The sequence below is a fragment of the Aotus nancymaae genome, unplaced genomic scaffold (assembly GCF_030222135.1).
Source record: "Aotus nancymaae isolate 86718 unplaced genomic scaffold, 86718_ANA_hifiasm-v0.15.2.pri h1tg000059l, whole genome shotgun sequence".
Lineage (NCBI taxonomy): Eukaryota > Metazoa > Chordata > Mammalia > Primates > Aotidae > Aotus > Aotus nancymaae.
This window is the reverse complement of record NW_026988473.1, coordinates 25,930,608-25,952,446: the sequence shown is the minus strand read 5'-3', so window position 1 is coordinate 25,952,446 and position 21,839 is coordinate 25,930,608. Positions and strand designations below refer to the sequence as shown.

The 21,839-nt window shown below is 43.1% G+C and overlaps 1 protein-coding gene across 3 annotated transcripts in view; it reads right to left on the bottom strand.

Moving 5' to 3' along the window:
* SLC1A2 (solute carrier family 1 member 2) overlaps positions 1 to 21,839 on the bottom strand; it is a 160,149-nt gene that overhangs the window by 102,457 nt on the left and 35,853 nt on the right. Inside the window, exon 1 of one of the 3 annotated variants that reach the window (XM_012452350.3) lies at positions 2,157 to 2,991. The exons of the other annotated variants lie outside the window; for them this stretch is intronic. Within the exon in view, the coding sequence (XP_012307773.1) occupies positions 2,157 to 2,164 (8 nt within the window). The 5' untranslated portion in view covers positions 2,165 to 2,991. Of the gene's footprint in view, positions 1 to 2,156; positions 2,992 to 21,839 lie in introns of those variants that run through there. 3 annotated transcript variants of the gene reach the window in all.

The window sequence follows — 21,839 nt, the reverse complement described above, 5'->3', positions numbered from 1 at the left end:
AAAAAAAAAAGTGGGGCAGGCTGGGCATGGTGGCTCATGCCTGTAAACCCAGAGCTTTGGGAGACTGAGGCAGGCGGATCACTAGGTCAAGAGACTGAGACCAGCCTGGCCAAACCCCATCTCTACTAAAAATACAAAAATTAGCTGGGCAAGGTGGCATGTGCCTGTAGTCTCAGTTACTCGGGAGGCTGAGGCAGGAGAACCACTGAGATCACACCACTGCAATCCAGTCTGGCAACAGAGCGCAATTCCATCTCAAAAAAAAAAAAAAAAAAAGACAGGGGGCAGCCTAGAAAACAGATATAAAGTACATAACACGATCTCAAATATATACTGAGGTATGTTATGACTAGAAGGGGATACAACATTTCAACATTGATTATCTCCAGTTGAAGAAATTGCAGGTGACTTTTTCCCTTATGTATACATTTATATGTTTTAGCACTTCTCTGCAATGAGCATGTAGGACTTTTGTGGTCATAATATAAATCGCCGTTTTAAAAGCTGAAACTATAAACAAATGAACTTCAAGGAATTCATTTTAAACAGTAAGGAGAAATAGGCCAAAATGTGAACAGAATAAGTAATTTATATTATGACAGTAAGGAAAATTATCAGATTCTTCACAACTTTGTATCACCCATGTTGCCAAGTAAATACAGAAAGCCCTTGCTCAAATCCAATTTTTCCAGACTTTCTCAATTTTTTCTGGTTTCCTGAGTTACTGCGATTTGCAGTTTCTGTTTCATTTGACTTCTTTATTTATTTTTTTAACCATCATCTTGGACTTCTGAAGAGAAACTAACATGTAAAAGAATAGAGTACTGAATATTTTCCCACTTCCGGTAAATCCTAAAGCTGCACCCAGAACCTAGTGAACACTGAATAATGTGTTGAGGGAATAAATAAGTACTAGCCATTTTTTTCCAATAATGGAAGAAAAGAAAGAGTAATTTGAAGGAATAAATAAATAGCAAGGAGGAGGCAGTGGTCATTGTAACACCCACACTCTGTTGCAAGAGGAAAGAGAAATACTTAACAAGGACCCAGAGTGTAACATGGGACCAAATATCTTACGCATTTAGTACTATTAGAAAATATCTTTTTCACCACAAAAGCCAGGCCTGCTAACTTTCCCACCAAATACAGGCAGCAGTGTAACATCACTGACACTTTTGCTTTAGATCTTTGGACCCAAGAGCTTTGACAGCAGGGGAAAGTGGTTGACAATAAAATCTTAATTAAAGCCACTTGCACTTGCAAGTGGAAATACAGGATACACACAGCAGGGAAACGGCAGAGCTGGGATTCATGAATTTTTGTTTGTTTCAATTTCTTCACAGTGATAGCTGAAGACACTAAGATTAGAACCTCTAGAAATTGCATGATGCTCAATGTAGAGGATGTATTTATTAAGGACTGCATTACACATTTCTGGGTGCTTCAATTCTTTAAGATGCAATCACGGATGACGATTTTTATTTTTTAAAAATGCAGCTTTTCCAAGTCACCACTCACCTGCTATACTGCAGAGAAAAAGCTCTTAACCACTTTAAAGTTTTCCTAGCCAGTGTTTTGATCTGAAAGACATCAAAAACTGTCCCAATGACAACTGTCATTTGACTCAAGAGCCCAAGGTCACTGTTTGGATGTTGTGTAATCATCAGAGTAAAATCATCATCAGTGTCACATTATCAATATGTTATTTAAGCAGTCATTTAAAGGGAAATCATTCAATATGGAAAATAGAAATATCACTGATTCTTCCATTAATTCATTAATTCATTCAACCTACCAAGTGCTTGGCTCACTGCTAGGCACCAGCATGCAGGGACCTGTGGATTTTATTCAGCATCCTAAGATGTTTCAGAAACCAATTGTTTTTCCTGAAAATCAGATTCTATTTCCCAACTCTTACTCCTTTCTCTGAGCCTCAATGTTTCTAAAGAAGATCTGATTCACAGGAGGGAACTCACATTATTTCAGCTCTTGAGAAAAGCAAGTGTCTTTGCCAAATACCAAAATAGGCTCTCATGAGTGTCATATTATAACCTATTTTTCTGCCTTTTCAATTCTCCTCCTTCTCCAGGAATGCAAACCGATTCCTCCCTTCTCACCCCTCACAATCCACCCTTATCCCACCCAAGATTTCTGACCTGACCATTCTCTCGGCTCCAGGAACGTGCTGGCCATGTAGTGCTGGAATGAGCTCGGTCTTTCATCACAGTCTGGCCATACCGCAGAGGAAAAGCTGTCAGGCGCTTTAAAGTTTACCTACCCAGTGTTTTGATGTCAAAGACGTCACAAATTGTCCTATTGACTGCTGTCATTCAGTTTGAGAGCCCAGGGTCACTGTTTGTTTGGATATTGTGTAATTATGGGAGTTAAAGACATCATCAGTGTCATCTTTGGCCTTCGATTCCCTTTTCTCTTCTTAGGCAAGAACTGTGACTGTTTCCTTCCCATGTTTCGTGAATTTCTACTCGGTTATCCCAGCAGTCCACAGGTAAGCCCCGGAGCCTGTTGGTAGCTCTGACACCAGATGATCCTCCCTGGGTACCTACCTTCACTTCTCAAACACCGTCCTTCCAACCCCAGTGAGCCTGTTGGTAGCTATGACACCAGATGATCCTCCCTGGGTACCTACCTTCACTTCTCGAACACCATCCTTCCAACCCCAGTAACCATTAACCACTTCAACCCTGGAACACTTGCTCTTTGACATTTAACCCTCACCCAGTAAAGTAATCTGTCTTTAATTTCTAAATCCCAATATAGAAGAAACTAGCTCCTTTTTAGGCCCAGAGATGTCCCGGCTTCTGATCTTTTCTTGATGCTTAAATTCTAAATGTTCCATAGCTTAAGTTACTCCTTGATTTTATGGAAGGAACTCTCTTTGTTTTCTAATAAATGTAAAATGAGAGGTCAACCTGTTGTTTTGAGGTAGGTTTGGACGCTAGTCTCCATGCCACCTTCCATGGCTTCCATAATTCATAGCACCATTTCTCAGAACATGACTTTCAGAACACTAATCCTCCCAAATGCTCCTGCACTTACTTTATTTATTTATTTATTTATTGAGAAGGTGTCTCACTCTGTCACTCATGCTGAAGTGCAGTGGTGCAATCTCGGTTCACTGCAAACTCCACCTCCCAAGCTCAAGTGATTTTCCTGACTCAGCCTCCTGAGTAGCTGGGACTACAGGTGCCCACCACCAGGCCCAACTAATTTTTGTATTTTTAGTAGAGATGGGGTTTCACCATGTTGGCCAGGCTGGTCTTGAACTCCTGACATCAAGTGATTCATCCACCTTACCCTTGCAAAGTGCTGAGATTATAGGCGTCAGCCACCGTGCCTGGCCTGCTCCTTCATTTTAAGGTGAAGGGGGTGAAATCGGATTGGACAGAACTCCCCTCTTTTGGAGGCTAAGAATATACATTAGTTTATTAAAGGCTTTGAGAAGTTCTGCAGTGAAGAAACATTCAACTTGGTTTAACCAAGCCATACCCAAAGTTACCTAGAACATGCCTGTAGTCTCAACTACTCTAAGGGCTGAAGTGGAGGATCACTTGAGCCTGGGAAGTTGAGGCTGCAGTGAGCCATGGTCACATCACTGCACTCTAGCCTGGGTGACAGACACAGTGAGACCCTATCTCAAAAAATAAAGACAGACTTTTGTCAGCAGATTGGTAGGATGCAGTCTGCAGTATAGAATTATTAATCTGACCAGAGGTTAGCACAGAGAATGGAGCTTCAGTTCTCAACTGGGATAGGTGATGGTGGGGATTGGGCCAGGGGACTATTCAAACCATCATCTACTCCAGACAGCAGATGCCCAAGATGTTTTGCAGGTGACCTGATGCAGAGCTTGACTCTGCACGATCCCCACAGGTGTCCGAATCACCTAGACATACTCCTCACCATATCTGTGGCTCTTTCAAAGCTGTCTCTGGACCCTCTCTGGGCCATTTTAACCCCAATCTGAAATTTTCACAGGAGATATGACATCTGAGACAGGACTGTACTTCAGTTGGTTCCTAACAGCAGCCATAGAAATATGTCAAAATAAAGAGTCCCATGGCCTGCAGTGGACATCTTTTGGAACTCCACCTGGGATTCCAATCCTACTTTCAACACTCATGAGCTGTGTGACCTTGGACAGATTATCTAACACCTGTGAACCTCAAATACTATATTCATATAACAGATGATATTAATAATAACTATTCACAGGACTGTGGTGAAAATTAATTCCATCAATATATGTAAAAGTGTCTGGAATGTGGGATGCAACACAAGGTAACTATTATGATTATCCTTACTATGTATTTATTCATTCCACAAAAATTTATTGGGCAAAACAACCATTGACTGTACGAGCCTTTAATGGCCTTTGAGCAGCTTTGCTTTTGAGAGTCGCCATCGGAATCCATGGTGAATCCATGGCAAATCCACAGCAAACTGGATTTTCAAGTCTCATGTTTTAGCAGCCTGACTACATCCAAGTTCTAGTTGCAACATCTGTTCCCCCTTTTGGCGACATTTGTCAATTTAGGACAACGATACTAGCTAACCTTCACTGACGACCTAACTATGTACCAGCCACATTCTAAGTGCTTCACATTTGGCTTGTTTGAATCTTTCAAAAACCTGATGAGGCAGCACTACTATTATTCCCATCGGGGACACAGAGAAGGCACAGAGAAGCTGAGCAACTCATTCAAGTTCACAAAGCAGGTCAGCGGCAGAGCCTCAAAGTCAGACTCCTGAGACTATGCATGTTACTATCGCATACCCTGCCTCTCACTGGAGGGGCTTACTGCCTGTCTAGGGAAGGGAAGGTGTGCAGCATGAATGCCATAAAAGATAGGAAGTAGAGAAGCCAGGGGTGGCTGCAGGTGAGGCTCAGAAAGCAAAACCATCTTTTGGGTGTTGTAGAGAACTGATTGTAGAGAAAACAACCAGTTAATCAATTACTCAGGCCCAGCCTGAGCAGCATTAACACTCTGCCCCAGACAACAGTTTTGGGGTTGCTCCAGGCCATGGATATCTGAGTAGGAGGAAGACAGCAGGCTGTTGCCTGAAGCCTGGGACCCAGCTAAAGTTGCTACAGATGCCTTTTTCTAGGTTGCCAAAGGTTTTGTAATTTACAAAATAGGGCGCTCATCAGAGGGTTTCAAATTTCATTTGGGATACAGGACCAGAGAATCCCTTCAGATTCCTCCAGGCTATGGAATTCTAGGATGCAAGTTCCCCCAGGAACATCTCTAACACATCTGGCTTGATCTCAAAATGACAAACAGAGGAGTTAGTGCTTAGAGCACTTTCTGTCAGCCAAATGCTTTATACTGAGTTCTTCCAGCAACTCTCTATGCAGAATTATTATCTCCACCTTGCTAATGAGGCTAAGAGAGAGAAAATAACTTGCTCCAGGACACGTGGCTGACAAAGTCTGGAGCCAGGACCTGAGCCAAACAAAGAAGGAAGAAAATAATGATATCTGGGTGTAGCATTTGGTACTCAGTAGGTGCTTTGAACAGGAGGGGTGTCGTACCTTTCCTTCACTGACTGGTTCTCATTCAAGCATCTACAAAGGACCAGGACACGGAGGTGCACAAGGCAGGCTAGGTCTGTGCCTGCACTGAGTGGTATTTCCTGTTCCACCGAAGGCGAGGGTGTAGCAGGTGGCAGGGGCACAGGCAGAAGGAGGATGGCCCTCACACCCGGGGACCCTGCACTGTTTTCCATTGCTGCCATCCCATGCACAGAGGCTGGATGGAAAAGCAGCTCTTAGAACAGAGTCTGCTCCCTCTGACACTAAGAACACCATATGTGTCCCTGCCACAAAGGGAGAGAAGACACTCCCCGCTGTTCTGGAGGTGGTGTCCAGGAGGCTGGCAAGCAGCCTCTTGGCATTTTATTTCAATAGCTGAGGGTGGGGGCTGTGGGGAGAGTTAAGCAATGGAAAGTTTTCCTTTGTGCCGTCCTTATTTCTGGAAAGGGTCAGTTTGGAGTGATTCATCATCTACCCAACACACTTGCATTGAGAAGCCAGCTCAGACACTGTGATTAAAAATACATCTCTGCTCACCTACCTTCTTCTTAATATTCTGTAAGTGTACTAAGGAGCCTCAGTCAATAGTAAGAAAAGTTCATTTACCCAATAGTAGCTACACCGGCTCTAATCATTTGGTGAATGTAGCTCTCTACCTAAAGACTTGATTTTCTTTTCAAAGAGCTATGGTAAAATGCTAAGCACTCAACAATCCAGCAAAGCAATTACTTGCTTAACAGTCTGCTGAAGTTTGAGTACCACTCACTAACCGCACACATTCGGTAAGTGATCTGATTTCCCTGAGCCTTAGTTTCTCATATGTAAAATGGAGATAATCGGAATACTGATTGTAGTCATAGATTAATACATACATACACCCACATACACCCATCATGGTGCCTGGAACATCACATGCACTCAATACAAGTTAGCTATCATTATGCACACCCAACCTATTTCTTAATATTTATGGTAACAACTGTCATTTATTCTCTTACTGTGTGTGTCAGGTGCACACACAGTAAGAGAATAAATTGTGTGAGGGCTTATAGACATCACACAATTCAGTCCTCAAGACAACCTGTGAGGTGGGTATATTAAGCCCATTTTACAGATAAGAAAATGGAGAAAAGAAGTCCACACCTGGTGGATGGCAGAGCAGGGCAGGTCCATCTGAACGTACAACCAATGATGTATAACCTCATGTTGGTTTAGAGGAAGACTGTGAAGCTGGCAAGAGAGAAAACCTTATGGTCAAGAAACTGAGGCAGAGAGATGTTAGGGACAAAATCACATCCAGTTTTGTTTGCAAAACATATGGGACAGACATCAAAGTGGATGGGTTAGGAAATGATACTGAGGAGGCTGAGGAAAAAGCTAGCTTTCTCCCTTGACTAAAATAAAAGAGCAAAGATGTTTCTGCTCCTTCTGAGGCTGGGTTGTATCCATGTCATTTGGGCAACTCCCCTAAGTGCCTCCAAAGCCCATGACATTGCTCCGTATGCAGGATCAATGACATGGTAAAGCTGGTCTAACTATAGCCCTGCCATCAGCCTGGCTCTGAGATCAGCATTTCCAACATCAGTTTCAGTATAGCATTCCCGAGTCTCCACAGTCACCAAAGATTATAAACGGTGTGAGTTTGAATCCTTGTCCTAAAATCTGCTCCTAGGAACCCCAAACCAACACAGAACCAAAGTAACACATGCCATTTCCAAGCAGAAATATTAACTTCTACATGTGGGATCACTCATCTGAAAAACTCCTCTTCATCCTTTAAAACCTTGCTCTGCTGACTCTACCTCTGCAAAGCCTTCCCTGACCATCCCCAGCCTGCAACAAAAGTGATGTTTACCACTCCTGAACTATTTCTGTTTTCTTTAACTATTTCAAATTGTTGTTACCCAGGGTGGACTGGCCATTACAGTTTATATGCCTGTTTGTCCATCTCTCCCATCAGGCTGTGCGCACCTCCATCCTGGCATCCACAATTTATTTCAGTTCTTTGGGAATTAGCAGTGCATACATGGTCTACATCAGTGGCTTTCTACAGGGGTGATTTTGCCCCCCAGGGACACCTGGCAACACCTGGAGACATGTTTGGTTGCCACAACTATGGGGTGAGGGGAAGGAGGCTATGGGCACCAAGTGGGTAGAGGCCAGGAATTCTGCTAAACATCCTATAATGCATAGAAGAGTCCTCCACAGCAAAGAATTAGCCAGCCCCAAGTGTCAATAGCACCGAGGTCAAAACACCCTGGTCTAGATGGCAGCTCTCAGTTAAGCATCTATTACATTTACTGTATCAACTAGAGTTGACTGCACTTATGAATCAGCACTCAGCACCAGTTGCCAATTGTGTTTTGGTTCTCAAATATTTGTTGCACCTCTGTGGGAGGATTATACTTCTACATCCCTGAAGACGTGCTTTGCCACATGAATTCTTTTGGACAAAGAAATGTGAGTATGTCCCAGATCCTCTCAGTGCCCCACCCACGTCCCTCCTCCCTGTCCCTCTAATGCACTCCAACCAACTTGCAACTGCTAGCATCTACCTCTTTGAGAGCTTTCTCGGAAGCTAGAAGGCTACTCTGTGAGTGTGCACACAGGCTGGAAGTGCTGGGAAATTAAAACTCCTCAGGAGTAGCCCTCAATCCATATCTGGAAGGTTTGGTTGTGTAAATATACCAGCTCCCTTGTTCCTCAAGAGGGTAATTCTAAGGCACGTGATTTGCCGTTTTCTGGAATTTCTCCATGGGACTGAACTGGAGTTGCCCACAGTAGTAGCTAGCTTGATAACGCATGCTCTCCTGACTGTCTGCCTAGTCTCATTTCCCCTCTCCCCAGTTGGTGTTTCCTGTATCTCCCTACTAATCTGTACAAGTTTGAATTCGTGTCCTAATATCTGCTCCTAGGAACCCAAACCGACACAGTACAGAAGTAACACATGCCACTTCCAAGTAGAAGCATTAGGAACTTCCCATGGCTCTGCTATTGCTCTTTTCCCCTCTGCTATAAGAGCAGCATGGCCTTGGCTGTTTCATCAGCCTGGGTCCTAGATGATGGAGGTGTGGTAAATGAATGCAGTTGGCCTGCCACCAATGTGTAGCAGACACAAAAAACAAGGTTTTGCTGTTGGAAGTCACTAAAACATGGGAGTGGTTGTTACCGAAGCATAACTTGGTCAAAGCTGACTAATACAGGGCTTCTCACTCCTAGGGAGACCTTCCTGACTCTATTATAGCAGATTTGCCACTTACCTCCTAAACGTTACTCATCTAAGGGTAAAAATCATAGCATAATGCTGTCAGCTTCTCGATTTGGAGACAGTTATTTAGCTCCTTCTCTTTGTGGAATTTCCTTGCAATGCATGGTGCTTTGTGTAGTGCCAGAGCATTGGTGAGCACCTACACCTACACCTACACCTACTGGTAAATTTGACCCTGAGCTGCTTGGTTTTACCATGGGCCAGTGCATGCCTGGTGGCTGTTGTGGGAAAAACTCAAGATGAGGAACTTGACACAGAAACGGATGAAATCATTATTCACACTGCAGTCACTCTCAGCCAGGGTGACCTTGGGGAAATGCCTTCTGCATCTGGGTCCTCATGTGTTTAACGCAGGATCTGACCCTGAACCTAAGTTCTATCTCCAGCACTCAGCTTCTATGGTTCAATGAAGACCAAAGCAAATGCCATTTTCCCCAACCCCTGCTTTATCCATCAGCCTTCACAAGAAGTTAAATTCATACCCAAAATTTCAGAGGGAAGACTGTTTCATTTAGTTCATAAACAGCTCATTTCTTTTCTCCCATTAAGAGATCAGAAGAGAGAGTTACATTTTTCCTTCACTCTGTCCTTGATGTTTATTATGATCCATGTGCTACCATCAGCTGAAAACTCCTCACAGGGTATGACAGCATTTCTCATGCTTGAGTCATTCATGTTCAGCTTCTGTTATTTTTGCCCTATCTGAACACCACCTCTAGTATTATTTCTGTTTAACACTGACTGATTCTTTGTACTCCAATAAGTGTATTCTAAGATGAAATTTTACATCCATACTGTCAGTAAAAATCCAGTATCACTTGTCATTAATAGAAGGTGGAAGTGAAAATGAACATGACTTGAAATCATTCTTTATTGAATTCTATCTAGATATTGTTGTCTGCTAAGCCTCTGCTATCTGCTCTCTCTTTGTTAAAAATGGAGGTTAAAAAGTATTAGGACAGTGTTGAAGGCACAACACCACCTAACCAAGGTTTGTCATCCTCAGAAAGATTGAAAGAGAACTGAAAAAGGAATAATTTTCTCACCCCATGATAAGAAATGACTGAATCCCTCATCAATGCACCCCCAATCACTTCATGTGCCCCTAAAATCATCTTTCAATTAATTAGAACATCCATTTCACACTTTGAGTAAAGTTGTATGATTTCCCGGGATCTTTACTCAGGTATGGTTGAGCTACTGACAACACAGAATTTATAGCTTGTCAACTGCAGGTGTGAGTCCTCCTCTACCACTTCCTACCTGTGTGATTTTGGGAAAGTCACTAAACCTCTCTGAGCTTCTCTTTCCTGGTCTGCAAAATGAGGATAATCATAGTCCCTATCTCCTAAAAACTTCCAAACAATGAGTGGCCTGCAGTCATGTTCAATCAATTATGGATGTCATTATTATTGATTATCATCAAATCTATATGGGAGGTATTTCAATATCCATTCTACACATAAAGGAAAGTCCAACTGAGTAATCTATCAAGCTCACGTAGCCTTGCTTTTCCACACTCTGCTAAACAATTAATCTAAGGAGCCGCAAGAGTTGTCATCTATATTTTAAGTCAGGGATGTTTATTCTTGTCCTGTTTTATTTTTCTGGTTTTGCAGGCTTCCTTAGTTGCCTCACACTGAAATACAGAGGACAATGGTGCATAGACATAAGCTATCAGCCGGGGCAGATTCAGGCCCTGCTGTGATGGCCCTGACATGTCTTTGGCCCCCAAAGCATGCCAGCTTGCCCTGGGATATACCATTTTGTGTAAGAAAGCAGATGAGGACAGAGGTCTTGTCTAACGCCACTTGGAGAGGTATCATGAAGTGCAGTGACATTATGATGGGGGTGGGGATGGACAGTGCCATTCCTGAACCTTTCTATTTTTAATGTTCCATTTCTACACTTCTCACCTGATTTTAATTAAGCTCCACTTCAGATCATCACCTAGAGAGAAGACTTTAAAATTATAGAAAAGCATAAGTCTGGAAGAGCATGTACTACATACGCTGCCTGTTTTCTCTTCCAGAGGCTTCTCCCTGGCCTTAAAACATCAAGTCCTGCTCTGGGGTGGACAGTGTGTGAGCAGCAAAAATAACACATCCCAGGATGAACTTTTTCCTCCCACTGCCTTCCCAGAGACTGGAGGCTCCAGAAACCAAAGTAATAAAGAGGGTCTTTTGTCACGTAAGTCGAGGTGATGGGAGGTGGGAGATTGAACACCACCCTTTCAGTATAAAAACTATAAGTTATATTTTAGCATCACTCATGAGGTCTGGTTGTATTGTAGGTTTCTGTCCTCAGGGTAGAATCAGCTCACCAAGCTCCAGGTTCCCTACCAGATGCCTTGAGGCTCTCTCCCACCCCCAAACTGAAACAAAACATAATGTGTAAAGAATGAATGGAAACCCGTGCTGGAGGCTGGAAATAAAAAGCCATGGGGACCTGGGGATAAAGAAGCTACATAGTCTGACGTTTTGTTGATGCTTACCAAAGCATTGTCCCAAACGCGAGATCTTTAGATCTACCAAAGCATGACACAGACACATACACATGCCTAAAAAGAACTTGGCATTTCTATTTCAAGATTCGATATATTTATTCTGAATTTTTATTGACTGCCTCCTATGCTCTGCCTTGTGGGTGACACAAAGCTGACCTTTCCCTGTAAGAACTGATTATCATTGTCAATGACAAGGTGTGTGGATTCAGGCAGGAGCTGGGGCAGGATAGCATGGCAGTAACTCAAATACATAACTAATGCTAACAAAAATCATAATATAAAGATCCCCAGCCAGTCAAGTAAGAAATAGCCCAGATAGGAATAAAGTATCTGGTTGTCAAAAATCAAGAATTTGGGATAAGGTAAAGTAAAACTTACCAGACTTGCAAAATTAGGTGGGAGCGAAGAGAGAGAATACTTCAGGCAGAACAGCATGGGCAAGAGCATTGACCGAAAAGTATACGCAACCCTCCAATAGGCTGTAGCGCAGGTGTCGGTAACAATAATCATTAATACTTAGGCTGCACTTAAACCATCAGCCAGGCAAGGGCTTTATACAGAGCATCCAATTTAACCTGCACAACACCTTGATGTGGAAATACAGTGTTACTTGCCTCATTTTTCAGAAGAGGAAACTGAGGCTTGGCCTTGCTGAAGGTCAGGTATGTGATCCTCTAAGAATTGGGGCTACGTTTATGTGATTCCAGAGCTCACTCTCTTTTGGGAAAGTGACGAGGCAGCAGTGACCACAGACTATTCCTCTACCTCTTCCTAGGTACCTTTAGTGGTGGCACATCATCAGTGCCAGGCTAAGCTTCCTCAAGGAAGGGGTCAAATTCTCTCTTCTGAAATAACGACCTAAGTTACTTCAGCTTTCAAGTGAACAAAGACAGTGGTGATTTTGGGTAACTGTGCCTCACTAGCCAAGATAAAAGAAGACTGGGGTCTCAGCAGCCTGACAGAGGGTGTATATGGGTTGGAAGAGAAGCCCAAAGAACAGAATGAGTGTTAGAAGGTGTACACTGGTTTCATGGGAGGTAGAGAGCAGCTCCTGCCCAGAGCTAAGAGTGAAGAGGAGGGCTCAGTTAGGGAATGAGGGCGGGTGCAGGAAGAGGTGAGAACGCTTTCCATTTTATGCGAGAGGCTGTCTCACGGGAGGCAGTGCCTGGAAGAAGAACTGGATGGGCAGGAAGTGAAATCCCCAGTGCTGAGTATCCCTCCCCTGCATCCCAGCAGCCAGGTAGAATTTCCATGACCTCCCAAGCCAAGAAAAGCATGAACTGCACATCCCGAGTGGCCCAGGGAGAAAAAATATGGCTAAGATATATGTAAGAATACATGAAATATATGAAAACTTGCCCTTCTTATTTGGATAAATCATTCAATTTCTGCCAGGGTACAGAGAGTCCCAAAGGGTAGCATCTTCCTCTCTCATTCACAGGGTGAGTTTTGAGCTGTTTTCTTGCAGAGATAATGGGCAGAGTTGACTCATCTGTTCACTTTGCTTCAGCACCTGTAGGTCTCATGGCTACCCTCTGTGAGAACCCTTTGCCTAATTCATCCTAAAGCAACCCACCTTGTCCCCCCACCACCAAAACTCCCAACATGAGCCCCATTTCCTTGCTTCCCATTGTTTCATTTGCCTCGTTTATGAGCTCTCCTCATGACTTTGATGCAGCACCAACTCAGCTCCAATCCACATTACCTCCCTCCCTAGTGACACAGGCAAGTATCCACCACGGTCCAGCGGGGCCCTCAGAACCTCCTCTCTCAGGTTTTACTGATTGTTCTCACTGTCCATCCCCCTGCCACCATTTTTCAACTACATGACTTTAGTGACCAGTGGCTACCGGGCAGTCTACAACACTGGAGCAAAGTGAAGCTGATGGGTCCCCTGAGAATTGACACCTGAACCTGTGACTTCGTTTCCCTTAGTACCACCAGGGGTGGGAACACACCCATGCTGCCTTAAAATGTCTGCAAAGGGAGACTCTGTGACCTCATTTAATGTTTTTAGGAGTAGGTAACATCTGCAATGATGCTTGAGAGACTTGCATAGTTTCGCTTCTTCGTTGAACAGAAGTCCAATTAGCTGAATTAACAGGCTGACTTCTTGCTACTTAAGAGTGCACTCAAGCAACCATCCACTTCACCCAGGAGCCAGATCAAATGCAGAACCCTGGGCCCCACCCAGACATGCGGAATGAGAAACCACATTTCTAACAGAATCCCAGGTGATTCTTAAACACATGAGAGTTTCAGTAAGAAGCACTATTCTACCTCCTCTTGAAGCTCACTCAACCAGACTACAGGTCGAAATTTTTTTTTAATTTGAAAAAGCAAATGCAAAACAAAGTGATAGTGATCTGAGAGTTCTGAAGCCACTAATACTCCTGGACAGTGCACAAAGAAGCCTTGGGGTCTGGCCCAGGATCTGGCTCCCCCATCAGCCATGGAGCTCTCACCACCGTCTGCAGCTACCAAAAGGGAGTGCAGTGTAGGATGGAAGGGAGTGAACAAAGAAGTGACTTGGAGGGAAAGCAGAGAAGGGATGGAGAGGGCAAGGGAAGGAAGTATCCCTGATAAAGAGAAACTACAAGGCTGCCTCTTGGCATCTCTTTTGTCTTAGGAGCAGATGCATCTTTCAGTCATTTTTCAGCTGGACCTAGACCCGGCTCACTTACAGAGCCTTCATCAACAACTCATGCCACCCAGCTGATGGCTTCATTCTGCTCTGCTCTCTTGTTGTGTCCCCATGTATATTGGTCCCCTCTCTCCTGCTTTGGTGGCTCTGGGGACTGGGCATTCAGCCACATGACAACTCCCAGAGCTAGATCATTAACTTTTCTGCTTCTTTCAGTATCTTCCAAGTACACACTCCATAAAATTTATTTGAGATATTTATCCTCAGTTTCACAGGTGCTTATTGCAAACTTATTCTCAATAACCCAGAAGAAACTAACATAGGACCAGCCACAAATATGAGTATGATGCTGTGGGTGGCCTCAAGAAACTCTCAACCATAGTAGGAGTTATAATCAATAACTTATTATCACAGCAATAATCATAATCAAAGCAATTATAGTAGATTATTATTATAATCAATAAATATAATCAATAATAAATTATAATCAACTCACAGTAATAAGCTACAATCAATAATTATAATCAATAACTCATATAATTAATAACTCATAATTATAATCAATATTTTTCACCAGGCCCATTCTAAGCCCTTCATTTGAATTAATTCACTTAATCCTTAAAATAAGTTTGTGTGGTTAATATTTAAGAAACTTCATTTTACAGATGGGGAAACTGAGGCACAGAGGATTTGGGTAACTTGCCTGACTTGTTAAGTACATGGTAGTTTGGGATGCAAACCCAGACAGCCCGGCTGGGGCACCTGGCTTCTGCCCACTGCACACAGCACAGTCAGAGATTCAGGCCTGGGTACAACTCAGGGATCCACATTTCAAAAGCACTGAGACCCATCTGAGCTATGTGTGGGGTACTGAGACATCTCCTCTCAGAGATGGTGACTTGATAGAGCCTGGAGGAGCAGGAGGGGCCCCCAGCCACAAGATGAGGCAAGGGCGTGTGAGATGGTGGCCACCCCGCTCACTGCCCCTTCTGCAGGAGCAGCTGTCCTTTCAGCTCCCTTCTCCTTGCAACACCTTCTTTCAGACCTCAAGGCCCACAACCAAGTGCTGCTGTTTCCATAACCGGGTTGGGCCCCCTCATGAGTGGGACAAATCCAGTAGGGATGCCAGTCACGATCATCTGCCCTTAGACTGTGCCCCACGACAGGCCCCAGGGACCAAGCAAAGGGCTGGGGAGCAGCTGGTAGAGGGAAGAGGTGAGCCCAGGCTGTGAGTGAGAGCAGAAGATGGAAACAAGAGTGAGAGAAGCAGAACCAAAGGTTGAGGTACAAGGTGAAACTAAATGGGAACACAGGGAAGACTCCAGAAAATGAATAGACGTGAAACAGGGAGAGAGCTACAGACTGTGCTACAACAAGGCGAGGGGCTATGGGTGCCCCATCTGTTGGGCAGGAGTGGTAGGGCTAACACAGCATGGGCAAGGGGTATACTTGTCTGAGAGCCATTGCCATAATACAGAGCACTGGGTCAATGATTAACACACACTAGAAACAGCATCCCAGAGTCATATAAACCAGAAGGCAGAGGAAACAGAAATCAGATCATGGGATTAATATAGCTCAAGTTCAAAGCATTAACTCTGAGCCAGGCACTTTGATAAGTACTCCATGCAGATTACCTTATTTAACTCTCATATGTAGTGCCTAAGACTGTAGGCTCCAAAGCCAGGTTGAGTTTGAATCCTGACTCCTCCATGTCTTAGCTGTGTGATCTTGAGCATGTTACTTAAACTCTGTTTCTCAGCTTCCTCGTCTGTGAAGTGGGATCATGTTAGTAGTTATGTCATACAGTAGTGATGAAGATTAAATAAAATAATAGAGGTGACATTTAAAGCAGTGCCCTGCAGAGAATAAAACCTCATTACATTTAACGACACTTATTATTACTATGATCAGCCTCTTTTAGATACGAAGACACTGAAGCACATGAAGTTCAATTATGGCTGAGAAGCAAACCCAGTCAGTCCTTCCAGAGAAGCTGGATGTGTCATCGTCATGCTTCCCCCACTTCACATCAATTCAGAGGAACAAAGAGAAGAGAGGGGACCCACGTTAGAGGTGCAAAACCCCCAGAATATTATTCTCATCTCACAAATCAGGAAATTGAAGGTCAGAGGGGTTAAGCAACTTCCCAAGCAAGTCAGCAGTAAAGTTGGGATATGGAATGGAAAACATGGGTCTCAAGAAACTGTAGGCATCTTTTTCCTTTTCAACTTTCTTATTTCAACTAATATGGAACTGGCTATTTCTGCCAAATCATCACTGGTTTGTTCTCGACTCAGAGAGTGGGCTACAGGTCAACCAGGTGAACGCCACGGAGCATGCGCTGCATAACAGATGCTCTACATCTGTCATTCCATCTGATCATTCCCAAAGGCGGGTGATGATCCACTCTATTTTCGTGAGATAACTGAGGCTCAGAAAGGCTAAGGAACTTGTCCAGCACCAGACAGCTAAATCGCTGTGTCAGAGCTTAAGCCCACATGTGCCTGGTGGCTGAGGTCTGTGCTCTCTTCATTCATTCTATTTCCAAGGAAGGCTCACAAGATGAAAAAAATCATCAGGTAGGTACCAAGAAAAGAACCTCCCAACAACCTCTAAGAAGTAACCTGCAAAGATAGGCCTGAATAGGCATATTCATGCTGATTATCCTGTTGATTTTGCCTGTCATATTTGTCAAATCAAGATAATTTAGATCTTAAACAAAAACGACAGGTTTTGTTTTGTTTTCTCATTTTACATAACGACATGTTCTAACTTATCTAGAAAACTGCAAGCATTTTTTTTCTTTATTCCATGTGGGCTTTTCTTTAAGAAACACAGCTTCACAATCTATTTCACTAACTGGCCATTGTTAAATAAAAATACTTCCATATGGCAAATGGAACCAGCATTGTGCTGGAACTTGGAGGTTCCTTTAGTAGTTTCAGCCAGAAGAATAAAGCCATTCAGAACCAGACGAACTCCCTTAAATCCAAGCCCCATTGATTGGTTTTACACTTGGAATCATAACCAGCACCACCACTGTCTCCCATCCCAAAAGCCCTTCTACAGTTACTAACTCCAAATTCTGAAAAGGAAAAGCAATATGCAAATTTAGAAAAAGGCAGAAACCCCAGATCCTAAAGCCCAGGCTCAAATCAAAGTGGCTTGATGCCTCTGCAAAGCATTACTTTAGGGACTGATTATTCTGAAATGCTGTTTGGGTGATGATACACAAGACACCAGGGCCCTGCCTCTTGGGAAGACAGCGATATTAGCTAATGGCTGCATGGTAGACATTGTTCACCAAAAACAGAAGAAATGTCAAAAAGAACATTGATGCTAACTGGTCTGAAGCAGTTTAAAATTGTCACCAGACCTGGGCTGATTATTAAAATCTTTACCTCCAAAAGAGCTCACCCTCACTCACATCAGCAATTTGTGTCTTTAGGAATAACTCTAAAAGTTCACTGCCCTTTTTCATGAAAACTAAGAATCACCTAGTATATGATTAAGAACCTTTTCAATGCATTGGAGATAAGGTGAAAAATAAGTCTGCCTGTAACTGAAGCTCTCAATTGGACTGGTAAGTCTTGTGCCTCAAACTCACTGCTCACAAAAGCAACAAGAGTAAAACAGGCAAGAGTGTCTCCAAACGAATATAAAACCTGCGGTTCTCTTCAGTTAAGCTCTATGAAAAGCTGTCTGTAAGGATGCAGTTAAAGTTGGCAATACCTGGCCAGCTTGGAAAGGATGCAAAGCCAATGTAGCTAAATGTAGCTTATGGAAGGGGAAGGAGAAGATGGAGGGGTAAGTCTGAAACTCCACTGTCTGTGAATTAAATGCATTAAAATTTGTGGAACAGAGGGCAGTGCCCGGCACATAGGAGGTCTATGTAAGTGCTGGCCTTTGTTGTTGCTGCTGCTGCTGTTATTACTAATAAAATTTTCAGGCTGCCCCAATTCACAAAACTATTCCAAATCTTTTGCCACAGTTAGTCAATGCAATTTCAATAGGCAACACAGAATTTTTTAAAGCCAGACATGAAATCCTGGGTAAGCAAACTCCCACCTACAAAGAATGTGGCACCCCTGCCTTAGACATATTCCTTGGGAGAGACCACCTAGAAATTTGGGAGCTTAGAAGCCTTTACTTCAGGCTTAAGAACATGCCAAGGACTCTCCATGAGAACCAGTCTAGGAAGAGAGAAAGACATTTGATCGCCCTTTTCCATGAAAAGCATATGTCCGGGGCACACATGCTTCCTCCACTCACATATGGATGGAAACAATGCTAAGTACATTCTGTCCCAAGAACTTACTCATGCTTACCCTTAAGGCTTAACTTTTTAATTTAAATCCCAGGATCCTGCCATAAACCAGCCAACCGAAAGCTTGTTCTAAGAACAACTTCTGGGCAATCTGTTACTCATGTGGCAAATCCCAACAGCTAAAACAAATGTCGTCCAGACATCCCCAGAGTTGGTTAGAAGCTATGGCCTTTTAAAATTCTTCTTTCCATGATTATCACTAACAATATCTAATAGATTCCATTTAAGCACCAACTGAAAAGATTTTACTTGCACACCGATACTGGGTCAGGTTCATTATATTAAGCAGACACCTAATTGTTCCAGGCAATCTATAAAAGGTCATACCTGTTATGATTCCCACATTTTTATAATCCATCTGATTTTATCATTTAATCCCTCAGCCTGCTTTTGAAAAACCCAAGAGCTCACTGGTTTGATAAGACAACCAACATGAGGCAATTTCCTGAACTGTAGATGCACCGCATGTGATACCCTTGGCTCCACAGTCCTATGAAATGAAACACCTCCTTGAAATAAGAACATCCTGATGCTCTGGGTGGTTCGACTCCACCTAAGGATTCCATGGAAAGGGACTTGCCTTTGTTTTGATTTTGAAAAATAAGCCGGGTTGTGGCCCTGGTCATTGTGAGCACTAACCTTCTCCAAATGTGATCCTTGGGCCTCTTCATGGATGCGTATGTGAGAGTTATTGTAGGTGATCTCTTGTTAAAGAGTTTTATTTTAAATCCCAGCTAATCTGTGCTGCTCCCTGGATTGGTCTGATCTCTTCATACATCTTAGTTCAGGTCTATAGCGAGCTGCAAAAAGACGGTGCAGACACGTTTGCTGTTGGTTTCCCTCTTTCCCTTTCTTCCAATCAATTCTGTTCCATCAGGAGACCCCCATCTCTTCTGCATAAAGAGGTACAGAAATAATAAATAAATAAAAGGGCTGCATCAGTTGCTGGCTCTCTCTATAGTGACAGTGCTAAGGCAATTTAAAGAGGCGAGTGTGTCGGTGTCTGCACAGGCAGTGCCTCAGTGCTTCGCTGTTTGTTTTGAGTGCCTCTGGGTATTTTTAGAATCTGTAGGGAGAAGCTGAGCTGCACTGGATAGTTGTTATGCTCCTAATGACACCCTGGGCTTAAAGAAGCAGGATTTACCGTGACTACTAAAGTTTCAAGCGACAGAACACAACATTTGACAAAATTACATATATGTGGGGATGGAGGTAGAAGAAAAGAGAAGGAAAAGAAAAGAAAAAACCTTGACAAACTAAGTTGGAATGAAGAATTACAGAGCTCAGGTATAAGTGACTCAATTATGAAATTTTTTAAGAGTTTGCAGTAGCCACATATATTTTCCTCCTTTCCTTCTTTTGGTTCTTTTCTCTCCTTTTCATCATTCAGGCATCTCTTTGGGCAGCCACCTTTTCCGTGTCTTCCCATTGTGTGATCACATCACATTGCGATCCAGACCAGCCAATCAGAGTAACCCTTTACTACAGTGGTCAGCCCAAGAATGGGTGTGGCTGAAGCCCAGCCAATGAGACTCCTTTCTGGGCCTCTTCCTGGAAGCATCAGAAAAGAAGCACTTTTTATTGCTGAAGTCATTCACTCTGAGGATGCTGTAAGCTTTGAACTGCCAAAAGCCATCACTGCCTGAAAGGACAACAACCCAGAAGAAAGCCCAACTGAAAGATGGGGAGAGGAGCAAAGTCTAGATAGCCTTTCAGTCATCAGTCCACTATATCTAAAGCTCACTGAATCCCTAGACATCTGAGTTACCTTAGCCAAAAGATCACCCCTTCTTTCTCTGAGTCCCACCAAGAACAGCCAAAAAAGTCTTCATGCAGAGTGATCAGTAGCTGTCAATTTTTAAAAACATGAGAGGGATATTAAAGTACAAGCCATAGCCTATCCATTCATGCCTACCCTGCTGGTTCAGAGGACACCAGCCCCCTCAGCAAGGCCCCCAAACTGCCCTTGTCTGCCTCAGAAGACAGGCGGGAAATTCCAACCTGATTCTACTTTGCACTTCAGAAAAACAAAGGGCAATATGTAGTTCTCGTAAATGTCATGTTGTACCTTTTATTTTCTTTCCCAGAAACACAAAACTATCATAATTTTCATGTTCTGCAACAGTGAGTACTGATCTCTTATCACATATTCCCCTTTCACTGAGTGAAGTGATAATGAAGAAAATGATGATGAAATTGTAAAAATACACAAAGCCAACAAACAGTAACTATATCTGTACTTACATGATTGGCTGGATTCCCACAACAACCTCATGAAGCAAGTATGATAACACACCCATTTTACAGATGAAGATACTGAGGCTTAGAAAAATGGAACAACTTGTGCAAGATGACACAGCAACTAAGAACTGGAGTCAAACACAGCTCCATGTTCCTACAAGGCCTGTGGTAAACCACTGTGCATTGCTGTCTTTTCACGGAATCACCCACTGCTTGTTGGACCTTTACTTGCCATTTACTTCCTACTATACTTTCCCTGTGGTCCTTGTCAAACTCTGAATATTTTCACTATTACAGCGTTTCTGTTAAACCTATTTTGTTTCTTCCTGATCCTCTTATGTTTGATTGCCTATCATTCCATAGAGTGCTTCTTCAAGATGGGTCACAGAGGCAACTAGACCAGTGAAATCTTTGTTTAGCTAACTTATAATGAAACTCCACGAATCCATTTCACAGGAAGAAGATACATGATATTTCCAAAAGGACAAATCATAAGTGTTAACATTCCTCCTAAGGCCGGGCACAGTGGCTCATGCCTGTAATGCCAGCACTTTGGGACGCCGAGGTGGGTGTATCTCTTGAGGTCAGAAGTTCAAGCCCAGCCTGGCCAATATGGTGAAACCCCGTCTCTATTAAAAGTATAAAAATTAGCTGGGCATGTTGGCAGGTACCTGTAGTCCCAGCTACTTGGGAGGCTGAGGCAGGAGAATCACCTGAACCCGGGAAGCGGAGGTTGCAGTGAGCTGAGATCACACCACTACGCTCCAGCTTGGGCAACAGAGCAAGACTCAGTCTAAAAAAAAAATTATCCTAAAATGTAGGTGAATGATCTAGATGATCTCAATCATGCTTTAGACCCTTAAGGTATGACTGTTTCCACTTCTCTAGGAGTGAAAAAAGCTTAAATGCTTCTTTTGAACCTGAATCTGAAAGCTGATCCTGCTTTTCTCACCTGCACACCACAAAAGCTAAAAGCCTGCCACCATCTAAGAAAATTATCAGACATATAGAAAAAAATGTATATGCAAAGATGTTCACAACAGTGTTATGACAGAGAAATGTTAGAAGCAACCTACATGTCCCAGAGTAAGGAATCAGTTAAGTCAATTGTAAAGTGTAGCTGTGATTGAAAAATACTCAAACTGATAGAGTATTAAAAGTTATATCAAAAAAGAATAGAGTGGGAAAACTCTGGCATAATCCTAAGTGAAAAACGCATGCTTGAAAACACAATATATTGTTTTACACAAATGTAAAGGACATAACTAAAATGACAACGGTAACGGGACCTGAGTG